This window comes from Carcharhinus amblyrhynchos, chromosome 10 (genome assembly GCF_965287045.1).
Source record: "Carcharhinus amblyrhynchos chromosome 10, sCarAmb.v2.hapA, whole genome shotgun sequence".
NCBI lineage: Eukaryota > Metazoa > Chordata > Chondrichthyes > Carcharhiniformes > Carcharhinidae > Carcharhinus > Carcharhinus amblyrhynchos.
In genome coordinates, this window is record NC_137333.1 from 70,406,265 (window position 1) to 70,423,368 (window position 17,104).

Sequence of the window (17,104 nt, forward strand, 5' to 3'; positions counted from 1 at the left end):
AATGAATCGTATTAATCGAATTGCAACTTTGTAAAACAATATTATTTTAACCAACGCCAAATGCACCCACGGCAACTTTTGACAAAACAATTACCTTCCCACGATTAAAATGCCGCCCTTTTTACAATCCGTCATGATTCCTTCTTCTTAAATTCAGATAAGACTGTTGAAAAGCCGAACGCGCAGCCCCCGGAAATCGCCCGTCTCGGGGAGGGTCCAAGCTCACAAAATGCCTGCGTGCAAGCTCATTGGCTAAAGTATGGTCATTCATTGCAGTAATGCGAGGCATTGGTTTCCCAGCTGCGTGAACCAGAGAGTAATAAAAACAATGCAGTTAAAATCTAAACATCTTTACCCTATTTGCTTTCACCATGTAGCAATGTCGTGTCATAAACACCAATCTTCAGTTCCCCACCCCACTCCTGTTAAGATGGTACACACATGTTTGTATCTGTGAAGGAAAGTAGTCAATTAATGTACATTATACATTTCTCACTCCAGTCAAGCAATTTGATGCTGTTGTAATGTGGCAAACAGAACAACCAATTTCTGCACACCCACAAACAGCAATATTTACAAAGACCAAATAACCTGCTTTAGTAGGGCGGCCAGTCGTCTGGTTTTTAGCTGGCTTAGCACTGTCAATGCTACGTGGCTTTGTATCTAGTACTTTTGCTTCCACCCCGGGAAATATCAACTGTAGCGTTCTTGCAATTAGAAGTTCAGAAACTGGATAAGAAGATTTGGACATTCTCTTAAAATTAATAGATAAGATTTATATTAAAGACAACTTTCTGAATACCTATGGGGCTTGGTAGGACTTGGATAATTTAGAAAAATGGATGATTCTTCCATATATTATGGAGTTGAACTGACTCTATACCAGATTTCAACGATCCCACTTGGAAATTCCTAATCAGTACTTGCCTTTAAATTATTGGAATGTGCAAGGATATCAAACATGGGCAGGCTCTTGGTTTTAACCAAACTTAAATGCAAAAAGAGAGAAGTATTTTTGGATTGTATGTCCAAAGCATTAAAACAAATTGGGAAAGTATTCATTTCCAGCCACTTTTATGAGCTCTTCAGTGGTGACACCAAAGATGGAGCTTACGATTTTAGCAGCATTTTGAGACCATTCGAATATAGGCCCAAATGTCTGTACAAATGAAAAATTACAAACAAAAAAGAGGACAGAGAGGCATCTTTGTGACTTGTAACAGGCTCTAAGACTTTGGTAATTTGGAAAGAAGGATGAACCCCAAAAATAACCAAGGGATAGTCAACAAGTGCATCACATGCAACTCTATGTAACATTATTGAATTGCCCAAAAATGAAAAACAGGCTTTCTGAGACAACACATGCCGTGGAAGTTAAGGAGGATGATATGACCAATCGGAAGGAATCATAACAATCACTAGAAGCTTCAATCCAGTAATGAGTATGCAAAGAAAATGCGTTTAGTCTCAAATGATCAGTCACAGACCAAAGCAAGTCATTGTGTTAAATATTTTTCAGTTGGAAATATTTATTAATGAGTAGTGGAAATCAAATGTATTTGTGTGGGAACAATGCTTTTTCTGTGTTTGTGACATTGTCTGTGGTGGTCTGTGTATTTTGAACTTAGTTACTTACTCAGGACTTATTCAGATAATGGTAGGGTATTGGGGAGAGTTATAGAACAAAGAGATCTAGGGGTTCATAGCTCCTTGAAAGTGGAATCACAAGTTGTCAGAGTGGTGAAGAAGGCATTTGGCATGCTTGGTTTCATTGATCAAAACATTGAATACAGGAGTTGAGACGTCTTGTTGAAGTTGTACAAGACATTAGTAAGGCCACACTTGGAATACTGTGTACAGTTCTGGTCACCATGTTATAGAAAGGATATTATTAAACTAGAAAGAGTGCAGAAAAGATTTACTAGGATTCTACCAGGATTTGATGGTTTGAGTTATAAGGAAAGGCTGGATAGACTGGGATGTTTTTCTTTGGAGCATAGGAGTGATCTTATAAAGGACTAGAAAATAATGAAGGGCATAGATCACCTAGATAGTCAATATCTTTTCCCAAAGTTAGGGTAGTCTAAAAGTAGAGGGCATAGGTTTAAGGTGAGAGGGGAGAGATACAAAAGTGTCCAGAGGGGCAATTTTTTCACACAGAGGGTGGTGAGTGTCTGGAACAAGCTGCCAGGGGGAGCAAAAGAGGTGGGTACAATTCTGTTTTTTAAAAAGCGTTTAGACAATTCCATGGGTAAGATGGCAATAGAGGGATACGGGCCAAACACAGGCAATTGGGACTAGCTTAGGGGTTAAAAAAGGGGCCACAAGGACAAGTTGGGCCGAAGGGCCTGTTTCTTTGCTGTAAACCTCTATGACTCAATGACTCTATTACCCCTAAGCCTCCTATGCTCCAAGGGAAAAATGTCCCAGTTTATCCATCCTTTCCTTATAACTTAAACCATTAAGTCCCAGTAGTACACTGGTAAATCTTTTCTGCACTCTTTTTGTTGAATAATATGTGGCTAAATTTCTAAGTAAGCTGACACATTAAATAATGTGTGGGTGAACCTCATTGGAATTTATCAAATTCATTAAATAATTAATCAATCAGCTATTGTATTTCACATGGCGAGTCAAAACCAAGAATAGTCTTCATGTCATGCAGGATTAGAGGTTAGGGGATGAATTGAACCGGGGTGTATAGAGGTAAGATATTTTTATATGGTATTGGTAAACAAAAATGGACAATTATTATAGCAAACACATGGGAACTTAAGACAAAATGTAGTATCCAGATGATGCAATGTTGGAGAGTAGGGAGGTAATTTGGTCAGGATTAATAACATCAGAAAAGAATATTTCTTCAACAGAAGCTTGTGAACAGGAACCTTCAGATGTAATTCAATGGTTGGTGCAGAAGCTGTGTGGAAATGTCAATTCTCTACCAGTAATTGAATTTCTATAGATAGACTGCCAAAGAGAAGACATAAATATAACTTTGTGCTTCATTGGTACTACCCAGAAAGCTTATTATGATAACTTTTTATTTATTACATCAACTTTTTAATGTTTAAGGAAGATTTCCTATCTTCCCATAATATGGGCTAAATACAATATGGCCACAGATGGGATAACATTTGGGAGTTTATTAACAATTTACCATTATACTTATTTTTTAATCCTCCCAATAGCAACCACTGCTGCTATTCCCAAGGTTTACCTTTCGATTCATAAGAACATAAGAACATAACATAAGAAATAGGAGCAGGAGTAGGCCAACTAGCCCTTCGAGCCTGCCCCGCCATTCAATAAGATCATGGCTGATCTGTCGTGGCTCAGTTCCACATTCCCGCCTTCTCCCCAAAACCCTTAATCCCCTCTCTTATCAAAAACCCATCAACCCGCGTCTTAAAAATATTTAGCGAGGTAGCCTCCACCACTTCAACAGGCAGAGAATTCCAGAGATTCACCACCCTTTGAGTGAAGAAGTTCCTCCTCATCTCCGTTGTAAACCGCCCCCCCTTTATCTTGAGGCTGTGCCCCCTAGTCCTACTATCCTTTCTGAGCGGGAAGAGTCTCTCCACCTCTATCCTATCCATCCCATTCATCATCTTATACGTCTCAATGAGATCTCCCCTCATTCTTCTAAACTCTAACGAGTACAAGCCTAATTTATTCAGCCTCTCCTCATAGTTCAACCCCCTCAACTCCGGTATCAGCCTAGTAAACCTCCTCTGCACTCCCTTCAAGGCCAAAATATCCTTGCGTAAGTACGGCGCCCAAAACTGCACACAGTACTCCAGCTGCAGCCTCACCAATGCCCTATATAGCCTCAGCAAGACCTCCCTACTTTTATATTCAATCCCCCTCGCGATGAAGGCCAGCATCCCATTCGCCTTCCTGACTACCTGCTGCACCTGCAAGCTGGGTTTTTGCGACTCATGCACAAGGACCCCGAGGTCCCTCTGCACCGTCGCCTGCTGCAGTTTTTCTCCACGTAAGTAATAATCCTTCCTACCATTATTCCTACCAAAGTGGACCACCTCGCACTTGCCAACATTAAATTCCATTTGCCATTTCCTGGCCCATTCGCCCAGCCTATCTAGATCCTTCTGTAGACTCTCCCCACCCTCCGCACAATTTGCCTTTCCACCAATTTTGGTGTCATCAGCAAATTTCGACACCCTACACTCGGTTCCCTCCTCCAGATCATCTATATAAATGGTAAATAGCTGAGGCCCCAGCACCGACCCCTGGGGCACTCCACTAGTCACCAACCGCCAATCCGAATAGCACCCATTGACCCCCACTCTCTGCCTCCTATTTGACAACCAGTCCTCTATCCACTGTAGCCAAACAGGCCATCTAAAATGGCGTTTTGTAAAGCACTCTGGGATAACTGGGCAAGAAACTAAACTGACAGGCTGCAGTTTAAAGACAGAGACAAACAGGCTACAACCCTGATGAGTGAATACACAGGATATGGGCCATCTCCAGGATGAAAGAGACTTTCTGATCACACTGGGTTGTGTGCCAGGCGTAAAGGCACCGTGAATCCTTATTTAGGAGGAAGGTATGTGACCTATGTGCCTACAACACCTACAGGCATGGCCACCGGGGACACACCCAGAGATCGGTGTGGTAGCACCTGATTGGACTCTTATCGATCAGGGTGATCAAGTCCTGATCGATTGATTGGCAATGGCCAAAAAAAAGGGCGTGAAGCCAAATGGGGTATAAAGGATGCTGCACAACCAGGAATCTCTCTCTCTCTCTCTCTCTGACCCCACGAACGAGCTACAACAATGGTGAACATCGCCAGCAAGAGGAGAGCCACCACACCCGAGAAGGAAGAAAGAGAGACTACAGCCAGAATGCCAGACCAGAGCAAAGGACCAAACTACACAGACAACTACCAAGACCAGCACACAGATAAAGGCCAATATCTGTTTGGGTATTTGTCAGTCACACACAGTTAAGTCAAGGTCTTGTATTGTACTTGAATTCTAGCATTTCTGTAAGATAACTTATTGTTGGTCGGGTGGGTGATTATTGATTGTGTGGGTTTAAATAAATATTGTTTGTACTAATAAGACGTCTGCTCAAAGTTATTTGTCCACCGTATAAGGGTTAAAACAGGCTGATTTTTTACAACATTTGGCGTCCCTGGGTGGGCATCGATAAGAAGTAACTTTGTTGCTCCGATATCGAACCCCACAGACTTTAAATTGAATGGTTATTTAAAACTCAGAGCCAACAGGTGTGAACTCCTTATTGGACAAATAATTGCTTTCGGGAAATTGTTTATTGTGCATGTATTGTTACTAACAAGGAGGATAGGGTAAACTCTGTAGGTTTGTATTAGAACCCAGAGGGATTAGGACCGGAACATAGCATAAAGCCGTACCCGCAGTCCGATCGCCTCCCTACCCCTTGTCATTAAATATAGAATGGCAGAGAAGTGTCCCATATGGGAGAAAAAAATCAGGGAATATATTAAGAAGAAAGGGTGGCCCCTATGGGCAGAATCTTGTGCCAATACTGAGACGGGACCGGGATCCCTAGGGCAGAAGTATTGGGATGATCTAAGGAAAGTTCAGGGAAAACAGGCAAACAAATATGAGAAACAGATTGCTATTGTGAGCTGCTTCGGACAGCTGCTAGGTACAGAAAAGGAGTTAAACACAGTTCGTAAGGAATTGGAGGAGATAAAAGCCGAAAAGGACAGAGAGATACGTAAGGCACTGGAGGAATCAAAACAGGCACAGGTGGAAAAGGAGGAGGAGATCAAGAGACTAAAGGAACAGCAGCAGGAGAGGATAGAACAGATAAAAGCTGAAAAGGACAGACAGATAGATGAATTAAGGCGAACTAACCAGGCAAACTTATTACATCTGGGCAATTTCCAAAGCCAGTATGAGAGAGCCTACCAAGACGCCCAGCGTGCTGTCTTGGCCAGAGACGAAGCTGAGCAGGCAGTAGCACGATTGGAAGCTAAGTGCACTGATCTGCAGGCTGCTATAAAAGCTCTACATCAAGCCAGTAAAGAACAAAGACAGGCAACTGCTGACCACTCAAAATGCCAACGAGAAATCTCAAGGCTGGAATCCCTATTATCAGTTCAAAATGGATTTATGTGTGCCTTCGGGACAGAAGAGGAAAAGGGGATAGAGAGTGCAGACTGGGGAGAGTTAAAGGAGAATGCTAGAATTTATGTTATGCAAACCGAGGGTTGGGGTCCACCACCGTCTTTCCCAGGGGAGGTCATACCCATGGCACCCCCAGATTTACCTCCAGTACCGATGTACCCTGTGACGACTGAACGTCGGACAGGAGGGGGTCAGGACCCAGCTGTTACATACACGACTCCATTTACAGTGGCACAATTGGCTGAGATTGCAAATAAAATCACAACTTTTGAGCCATCGGCTGACCCATACAGTTTCTTTGAGGATGTTAGGCAGCAAAAGATAATGCATGGGCTGGATGAGAGAGAGGAGGTGAAGCTGATAGTCATGTGCTTAAGCAAGTCTGTACGGTCTGCCCTGCCAGCCCCTCAAAATGTTGGGGAAGGGACATTAAACGAAATGAAGGAAGCGATATTGACTGCAATAGGATTTAATAAAGGGGATCCTGTAGATGGGTTAAATAAATGCAGACAGAGGAAAGGGGAACATCCGACTGCCTTTGCCAGTCGTTTGTGGATCCACTTCACAGGAGTATATGGGGAATTAGATCGGACTAGATTAAATGAAGCTGATTCATCCAAATGGGCTAGGACATTAGTGTCGCATGCTACAGAGGAAGGTAAGAAAGCCTGTGCTAATTTTGACCCTGAAGAAACCACACACAATGAAGCATGGGTTCTCCGACGCTTAGCTCGAATCTGGGAACAGGAAGTTCAGGGAGCCCCAACGTCACGGTCAGGAAGGGAGGCAAAAATGCTTCCGATGAGGGCTAGTCAGGGTCCAGTATGGAGAAACGAAGGTAGAGGGGATCACCAATACCAGAGAAGTACAGGTCTACCTTACACAGCAGCCCCAGGGAGAGATAGAGGGACATGTTTTAATTGTGGGCAGTCGGGACACTTTGCCCGAGATTGTAGGGCACCAAATTTCAGAAGGCCAGCAAACCCTGCACACCCATACAACCCTGCTGATCATCGACACAGGCGACCACGAGGCCACACAGAACATAGGCCCAATCCCCGACACCGAGAACGATATAGAGCTGAGCCCAGAGGCCCACGCCCACAAGTACAGTGTTACACCTGTGGGCAACCCAACCATTTTGCCCGGGACTGTAGGGCACCACCCAACTACCCCACACGACCATCTCAGAGGTTCCGACGATGGACCCCAACCCATGTCCCTCGCAGGACCGGCCCGACAAGCAGCTACAACCTCCACCCAGTATCCCCAGGACCAACAGATACACCCACGGTCCCCGCTCCAATTTACAGAGCTTCAGGAATAAAACCATGGCCCGGGCACCCCGACGAAAAAGACGGGGAACCCACAAACCTTACCCCCTACGGCACCCCTGGTACCAGGACTCCCAGAACCATTTGACCCGGCGCTCACTACCAGGGATGGTACCTGGCAGCCAAAGCCTGCCCACATAAGTTCTCTTCACTAAGGAAGAACCAGGACATCACGGTCCAGATTGTAAATAGCTTTATCCGGCCACTCCACGCATCACCCAATTGACATTTTATTTTCACGCTCTGCAAATTCCTTACCCCACTCAACCCCATTAAACACTGATTGCCAACCAACCCTTCGTATGGCACTATTGGGCCTTTATTATTCATTTACTTATTTCTTTGTTTTTTAAAAAAAGGGCGGGGGAGTCATACGACATTCTTGTAATGAAATTGGAAAGAGAATCAGATATTAATAAGAATTAACAGGTGCTACCTTGATCTCCCCCAGAATGAACAACATACTTCTCTGCTATGTGGGATTCCTCGTCTCAGACCGAACCACAGACACCACCTCAACCAAAGACCAGAAGAGCGGCCTACGATACCCTGGATATATGTGGTTCATCCCACCAGAAGCAGGCAAATGTGAGGATGGCATCCTATGGGTACACCCCAATAAGAGTATCACCGATGGATGTAATATCCAAGGAGTGGTGTACAGGAAAGATAATAGGATCTCTGATTACTGCTTCCTAAGGACGACCCTCACTAGTGACTGGTGGGCATACACTAACCATGGGTGCATGGAGCTAGCCTGTCTAGCCTATGGTCCAGAAAAGGGCTGGAATTAGGAAAGAAGGTTATTCAGAACGAGTATAACTACTATGCAACGACGACTGCAAGGGGACTCCAGGGAAAGCCCTGGGAATGATATTAGGGCTCTCCATAATCACTGACGACCAGGTTGGGCTGAGGGTCTTTGAAGTGGAAAATATAGGAACTATCCATGAGGATATCTGGATCGGGTATGATGGCACTTTACCATACGCAGTGGAAAAAGAAGGGAGACTCATAGGCACTACTCTGGACAGATGTCAGCAAACTGATGAAATAATTGCATGTCCGTACCCAGTTTATTTAAATGAGCATGCACTGTGTGGCTTCAGAACAAACACTAGCCTAAATTGCTCAGTAGAAGCTCGTAACCTGGACACAGCCATAACCTGAGTGGCTTACAAGGGAAAGGGTCTGACAACACCAGGTTTTGGTCCAGCCTATTTGTTTGGTAGTATGCTCACGGGCTTTCGAGGGACACCCTCTTCTTCAGGTGAGGGGGGGGGGGTGGCCCTCGAAGGCTTGTGAGTATGTTGTCAGGTGGATGGGTTGGACTGAAACCTGGTGTTGTCAGACTTTTTACTGTGTTTACGCCAGTCCAACGCCGGCATACCCACATCATAGCTTACAAAGGAGCAGGGAGATACTGTCTCACCACCTCCCTGAAACAATATCAGTGTGGCACAACACATTGTAACATTACTAACACTACATTCTGCATCAAACCAGACATACCAGCCAGAGTGGGCCTCATTCAACTAATAGACATTCATAAGAGGGAGAGGATAGATGTGAACGCCACTGACGAGCTCCGACAGACTCTAGGGGAGTACCATGAGAAATATGATACAAGCTTAAACCTCCTGCCGGAGGAATTGAACCTGATTCGGGCAAAATTGGCTACAGCCCACAGAACCTTCACCAAAGTAGTACAGCAGACCCAAGAGGTAAAAAAGAGGATTAAGGAAATCAAAGTCACCACTTGGTGGGATGACCTTTGGAACTGGGGATCAAACATCCAAATCCATCCATTTGTTCGCTTAATGTCACACCTGGCTGTAGTACTAATTTTGTTTACCCTCGTATATCTGATCATCCTCACAGTCCAATTCAGCCGATGGAAAAAGAGGATGACCCGGAGGCAGAATGTAGGGTTCGCCCTTGAATCATGGCCTCCTCTAATTCAGTAGAACAATGTTTACAGGAAGGCTGCCATTTTACCATTTATATTAATGAGCCATTAGAAATTCTACTACCAACATGTGTCTCAGATATGCGAATACTTTATTCTAATGTTTGTTTAAATGTTGGTTTATAATTAATTTATTTGTTTGGTGTTTGCAATATCTGATTGTCTGTATTTGTGGGTAACTAGCTTATTGTAATAATGGGGTTTAGAATATGTGGTTGTTTATATTTGTATTGTAGACTGTTGTTGTCTGTAGCTTCTGGAATATGTTGTAGGGATGCATTATTACTGTACAGGTCAATACCTGGGCCTTGCTTGACTGTTGAGTGACTGGGGAATTCCTGACAGATATTGGTCCTGAATTTGTGATCCATCACGCTTTGCGTTCAGGATCAAAGGGGGGAATGTAGCCAAACAGGCCATCTAAAATGGCGTTTTGTAAAGCACTCTGGGATAACTGGGCAAGAAACTAAACTGACAGGCTGCAGTTTAAAGACAGAGACAAACAGGCTACAACCCTGATGAGTGAATACACAGGATTCATCTCCAGGATGAAAGAGACTTTCTGATCACACTGGGTTGTGTGCCAGGCGTAAAGGCACCGTGAATCCTTATTTAGGAGGAAGGTATGTGACCTATGTGCCTACAACACCTACAGGCATGGCCACCGGGGACACACCCAGAGATCGGTGTGGTAGCACCTGATTGGACTCTTATCGATCAGGGTGATCAAGTCCTGATCGATTGATTGGCAATAGCCAAAAAAAAGGGCGTGAAGCCAAATGGGGTATAAAGGATGCTGCACAACCAGGAATCTCTCTCTCTCTCTCTCTCTGACCCCACGAGCGAGCTACAACAATGGTGAACATCGCCAGCAAGAGGAGAGCCACCACACCCGAGAAGGAAGAAAGAGAGACTACAGCCAGAATGCCAGACCAGAGCAAAGGACCAAACTACACAGACAACTACCAAGACCAGCACACAGATAAAGGCCAGTATCTGTTTGGGTATTTGTCAGTCACACACAGTTAAGTCAAGGTCTTGTATTGTACTTGAATTCTAGCATTTCTGTAAGATAACTTATTGTTGGTCGGGTGGGTGATTATTGATTGTGTGGGTTTAAATAAATATTGTTTGTACTAATAAGACGTCTGCTCAAAGTTATTTGTCCACCGTATAAGGGTTAAAACAGGCTGATTTTTACAACGCCATGCTAACACCCTACCCCCAACTCCATGCCCCCTTACCTTCTGCAATAACCTCTTGTGAGGTACCTTGTCAAACGCCTTCTGAAAATCAAGAAAGACCACATCCACCGGCTCTCCTCCATCCACCGCCCTAGACACATCCTCACAGAACTCCAGTAAATTTGTCAGACACAACTTCCCTTTAACGAAACCATGCTGCGTCTGCTCTATCAAGCAGTTCCCCTCAAGATGCCTCGCAATTTCCTCCTTGATGACGGATTCTAACATTTTACCTACAACAGACGTTAAACTAACAGGCCTATAATTCCCCGCCTTTTGCCTGGCACCCTTCTTAAACAATGGCGTAACATTAGCCATTTTCCAATCTTCTGGCACTTCCCCGGAATCCAGCGACGTCTGGAAAATAACCACCAAGGCATCCACTATCACCTCCGCCATTTCTTTCAGGACCCTCAGATGCATTCCATCCGGTCCTGGGGACTTGTCCACAATCAGCCCGTCCAGTCTGTCGAGCACCACCTCTCTAGTAACAGTAATGTCATCGAGACCCTCCAGTCCTACCACCTTTCCATCTCTAACATCCGGCAAATTATTCACGTCCTCCTCCATGAAGACCGAAACAAAAAAGTTATTCAAGACCTCAGCCATATCCCCATCCCCTACCACTAAGTCTCCCTTCTCATCCTCTAAGGGACCAACGTTCACCCTAGCCAGCCTCTTCCTTTTTATATATATTTATAAAAACTCTTGCTATCCTTTTTTATATTAAGTGCTAGCCCAGCTTCATAGTTTCTCCTACCCTTCTTTATCAACTTCTTTGTCGATCTTTGTTGACATTTAAACCTCTCCCAATCCTCTTCTCGCCCACTACTCTTAGCTACTCTAAACGCCTCCGCTTTTAATTTAACAGTTTCCTTCACCTCCTTCGTTATCCACAGCTTATTACCTCTCCTCCTACGGTCCTTTTTGACCATCGGAATAAATTTCTGCTAAGCACCAAGAAAGATCTCCTTAAAGATCCTCCACTGCTCCTCAGCAGACCTACCTTCCAACGCGCTCCCCCAGTCCACATTCGCCAATTCTTCTCTCATCCTACCGTACTCCCCTCTGTTCAAACAAAGGACGCATGTCCGGGAACCCACTTTCTCCTCCTTCATCTGCACCAGAAACTCCACCATACAATGATCACTCTCCCCAAGAGGATCCTTCACCGCAAGTTCCCTAATTCTACCCGCCTCATTACATAGCACCAGATCCAAGATAGCTCGCTCCCTCGTCGGCTCCAACACACACTGTTCCAGGAAACTATCCCGGCAGCATTCCAAGAACTCCTCCTCGAGCCCACCGCATCCAACATGGGTCGACCAATCAATATGCAGATTGAAATCCCCCATAACTACGGCCGTCCCATTCCTGCACGCCGCACTTATTTGCGCGTTAACAGCCCGCCCCACCTCCAGATCATTATTCGGGGGCCTATAGACGACACCCACCAGCATCTTCCTCCCTTTGCTGTTCCTAATCTCTACCCACAACGATTCCACGTTCTGCTCCTTGGCTCCAATATCATCCCTTGCTACCACCGTGATGCTCTCCTTAATCAGCAGAGCTACGCGCCCCCCTTTTCCCTCCCGCCTATCCTTCCTAAACACTTGATACCCCTGGACATTCAGCTCCCGGTCCCTGTCGCCTTGCAGCCACATCTCTGTAATGGCCACCAGATCATATCCATTTGTGTCGATCTGCGCCACCAGCTCATCCACTTTATTCCTAATGCTTCGCGCATTCAGATAAAGTGCCTTCATCCCAGCCTTCACCTGGACCTTATTTGCCAGAACGCCACCAACCATACTCACGCCCCTTACTCCCTCTATTATTGGGACATCCTCGGCCTCTTCCCTTACCTGTACCCTCTCCTTAACTTTAGGCCCCGTAATGTCACCTACCCTCACACCCTCCCCCCGACTAATTAGTTTAAAGCCCTGTCTACAGTCCTCTTTACACGATTCGCCAGCACTCTGGTCCCAGCACGGTTCAGACCAACCCCATCCCACCTGAACAGGTCCCACCTACCCCAATACTGGTGCCAATGCCCCATAAATTCAAACCCATTCCTCCCACACCAATCCCTGAGCCACCCATTCACTTCCTTAATCCTATCAACCCTACGCCCGTCTGCACTCGGTTCAGGCAGTAGCCCAGAGATAACCACCTTGTCGGTTCTACTTCTTAATTCCATTCCCAGCTTTTCATACTCCCTCCCCAGATCCTCAGTTTGCATTTTGCCTACGTCGTCGGCACCCACATGAACCACAACGACCGGATTCTCACCCTCCCATTCCAGGTTCCTCTGCAGCCCAGATGTGACATCCCGGACCCGAGCACCAGGCAGACAACACACCCTTCTGTGCACTTTGTCATTGTGACAAAGGACAGTGTCTATACCCTTCACCCCACTATCCCCAATTACAACTACGTTCCTTTTCACTTTCTCTTTGCCTATGTCCTGCTGCATCACTGTACCGTGTGCAGTCTGCTCACCGACCTCACCTCCCTCGTCCTTGTCCAGACTGGAAGCAAGAACCTCAAACCTGTTATGTAGCTTGAGAGTCTGAGGCCTCCTCTCCCCACCCTCCTTCCTCCTCTCAGCAGCCCCCTCTTGTTCCTGACCCTTAGAGTTAGCCAGTCTAGGGGGGGTGGATGTCTCTTGCACCCCATTGACAATGGCACCCTTTCTCCCCCTGATGAGCCTCAGTGTCTGTAGCTCAGAGGCTAGCTCATCTACCTTGAGCTGGAGCTCCTCCAGCAACCTGCACTTACTGCAGACATGGTCACTGGGGAGGACCCTGGGGTCCACCATTTCCCACATCATACAGAAACCACACATCACATGCCCCTCCATTATTCACTGTAGTAATGTTGAAAATTTCCACACAAACTCACCTTGCCCTTTTTCTCCCAAGCCCTTTTGATATTAAGCCCTAATTGCTCACTCTACTTCCCTCTCACTCCACTGCCCATTCAGACGGCACACGGTGAAGCCTTCCATTGTTTGCTGGAGCAGACGAGTGAAGGAGCAGAGAGAGAGCTAAGACTTTACCTGTTAAAAACCTGTTTAAAATAAGTTTAAAGCACTTTGTTCTTTGTAGAACTGTTTAAAGCATTTATTTATTGTATTTACTGCTTTAAGAATTCTGAGGGAGTGGTTAGAAGGCAGTTGTGGGCCATCAGCTTTAAATCAGCGCCAGGTTTAAAAGGAGGCCTGGTGTAGACAGCGGGCAGCGTCTGAGCGGGCAGCGGAGTGAGTGGGAAGCAGAGTGAGCTATTAGGGCTTAATATCAAAAAGGGCTGGAGGGAAAAAAGGCCAGGTGAGTTCATTTGAAAAACAAGGAAAAAAAAACAAAAAAAAAAAAAATTTTTTTCAAAACTACTACAGTGAATAATGGAGGGGCATGTGATGTGTGGTTTCTGTATGATGTGGGAACTGGTGGACTCCAGGGTCCATCCCAGTGACCATGTCTGTAGTAAGTTCAGGTTGCTGGAGGAGCTCCAGCTCAAGGTGGATGAGCTGGCCTCTGAGCTACAGATGCTGAGGCTCATCAGGGGGAGAGAGGGTGCCATTGTCAATGGGGTGCAAGTGACATCCACCCCACCTAGACTGGCTAACTCTAAGGGTCAGGGACAAGAGGGGGCTGCTGGGAGGAGGAAGCGGGGTGAGGAGCGGAGGCCTCAGCCTCTTAATCTGCATAACAAGTTTGAGGTTCTTGCTTCCAGGCTGGACGAGAACGAGGCAGGTGAGGTTGGTGAGCAAACTGCACACGGTACAGTGATGCAGCAGGACATAGGCAAAGAGAGGGGGAAAAGGAACGTAGTAGTGATTGGGGATAGTGGGGTGAAGGGTATTGACACTGTCCTTTGTCACAATGACAAAGTGCACAGAAGGGTCTGTTGTCTGCCTGGTGCTCGGGTACGGGATGTCGCAGCTGGGCTGCAGAGGAACCTGGAGTGGGAGGGTGAGAATCCGGTCGTCGTGGTACATGTGGGTGCCGGCGACATAAGCAAAATGCAGACTGAGGATCTGGGGAGGGAGTATGAAAAGCTGGGAATGGAATTAAAAAGTAGAACCGACAAGGTGGTTATCTCTGGGCTACTGCCTGAACCGAGTGCAGACGGGCGTAGGGTTGACAGGATTAAGGAAGTGAATGGGTGGCTCAGGGATTGGTGTGGGAGGAATGGGTTTGAATTTATGGGGCATTGGCACCAGTATTGGGGTAGGTGGGACCTGTTCGGGCGGGATGGGGTTGGTCTGAACCGTGCTGGGACCAGAGTGCTGGCGAATCGAGTAAAGAGGACTGTAGACAGGGCTTTAAACTAATTGGGGGGGGGGAGGGAGGGTGCGAGGGTAGGTGATGTTACGAGGTCTAAAGTTAAGGAGAGGGTACAGGTAAGGGAAGAGGCTGAGGATGTCCCAATAATAGAGGGAGTAGGGGGCATGAGTATGGTTGGTGGCGTTACGGCAAATAAGGTCCAGGTGAAGGCTGGGATGAAAGCGCTTTATCTGAATGCACGAAGCATTCGGAATAAAGTGGATGAGCTGTTGGCGCAGATCGACACAAATGGATACGATCTGGTGGCCATTACAGAGACGTGGCTGCAGGGTGACAGGGACTGGGAGCTGAATGTACAGGGCTATCAAGTGTTTAGGAAGGATAGGCAGGAGGGAAAAGGGGGGGGCGTAGCTCTGCTGATTAAGGAGAGCATCACGGTGGTAGCAAGGGATGATATTGGAGCCAAGGAGCAGAGGGTGGAATCGTTGTGGGTAGAGATTAGGAACAGCAAAGGGAGGAAGACGCTGGTGGCCCCCGAATAATGATCTGGCGGTGGGGTGGGCTGTTAACGCGCAAATAAGTGCAGCGTACAGGAATGGGACGGCCGTAGTTATGGGGGATTTCAATCTGCATATTGATTGGTCGACCCATGTTGGACGCGGGGGGCTCGAGGAAGAGTTCTTGGAATGCTGCCGGGATAGTTTCCTCGAACAGTGTGTGTTGGAGCCGACGAGGGAGCGAGCTATCTTGGATCTGGTGTTATGTAATGAGGCGGGTAGAATTAGGGACCTTGTGGTGAAGGATCCTCTTGGGGAGAGTGATCAATGTATGGTGGAGTTTCTGGTGCAGATGGAGGAGGAGAAAGTGGGTTCCCGGACACGCATCCTTTGTTTGAACAGAGGGGAGTACGGTAGGATGAGAGAAGAATTGGTGAATGTGGACTGGGGGAGCGCGTTGGAGGGAGGGTCTGTTGAGGAGCAGTGGAGGATCTTTAAGGAGATCTTTCTTGGTGCTCAGCAGAAATTTATTCCGATGGTCAAAAAGGATAGTAGGAGGAGAGGTAATAAGCCGTGGATAATGAAGGAGGTGAAGGAAAGTGTTAAATTAAAAGCGGAGGAATTTAGAGTAGCTAAGAGTAGTGGGCGAGAAGAGGATTGGGAGAGGTTTAAATGTCAACAAAGATTGACAAAGAAGTTGATAAAGAAGGGTAGGAGAAACTATGAAGCTGGGCTAGCGCTTAATATAAAAAAGGATAGCAAGAGTTTTTATAAATATATAAAAAGGAAGAGGCTGGCTAGGGTGAATGTTGGTCCTTTAGAGGATGAGAAAAGGGACCTAGTGGTAGGGGATGGGGATATGGCTAAGGTATTGAATAACTTTTTTGTTTCAGTCTTCACGGAGGAGGACGTGAATAATTTGCCGGGTGTTAGCGATGGAAATGTGGTAGGACTGGAGGGTCTTAATGACATTACTGTTACTAGAGAGGCGGTGCTCGACAGTCTGGAGGGGCTGATTGTGGACAAGTCCCCGGGACCGGATGGAATGCATCCGAGGGTTCTGAAAGAAATGGCGGAGGTGATAGTGGATGCCTTGGTGGTTATTTTCCAGACGTCGCTGGATTCCGGGGAAGTGCCGGATGATTGGAAAATGGCTAATGTTACGCCGTTGTTTAAGAAGGGTGCCAGGCAAAAGGCGGGGAATTATAGGCCGGTTAGTTTAACGTCTGTGGTAGGTAAAATGTTAGAATCCGTCATTAAGGAGGAAATTGCGAGGCATCTTGAAGGGAATTGCTTGATAAAGCAGACACAGCACGGTTTCATTAAAGGGAAGTCGTGTCTGACAAATTTACTGGAGTTCTATGAGGATGTGTCTAGGGCGGTGGATAGAGGAGAGCCGGTGGATGTGGTCTTTCTAGATTTTCAGAAGGCGTTTGACAAGGTACCTCACAAGAGGTTATTGCAGAAGGTAAGGGGGCATGGAGTTGGGGGTAGGGTGTTAGCGTGGATAGAGGAATGGTTGTCAAATAGGAGGCAGAGAGTGGGGGTCAATGGGTGCTATTCGGATTGGCGGATGGTGACTAGTGGAGTGCCCCAGGAGTCGGTGCTGGGGCCTCAGCTTT

At 46.4% G+C, this 17,104-nt stretch overlaps 1 protein-coding gene across 1 annotated transcript in view; it reads right to left on the minus strand.

The window, feature by feature from the left end:
* Positions 1-230, minus strand: part of cryl1 (crystallin, lambda 1) — a 59,850-nt gene extending 59,620 nt beyond the window's left edge. Inside the window, exon 1 of the mRNA XM_080197315.1 lies at positions 95-230. Coding sequence (XP_080053441.1) covers positions 95-135 — 41 coding nt within the window. The 5' untranslated portion in view covers positions 136-230. The remainder of the gene's footprint in view (positions 1-94) is intronic.
* Positions 231-17,104: the final 16,874 nt, after the last annotated feature.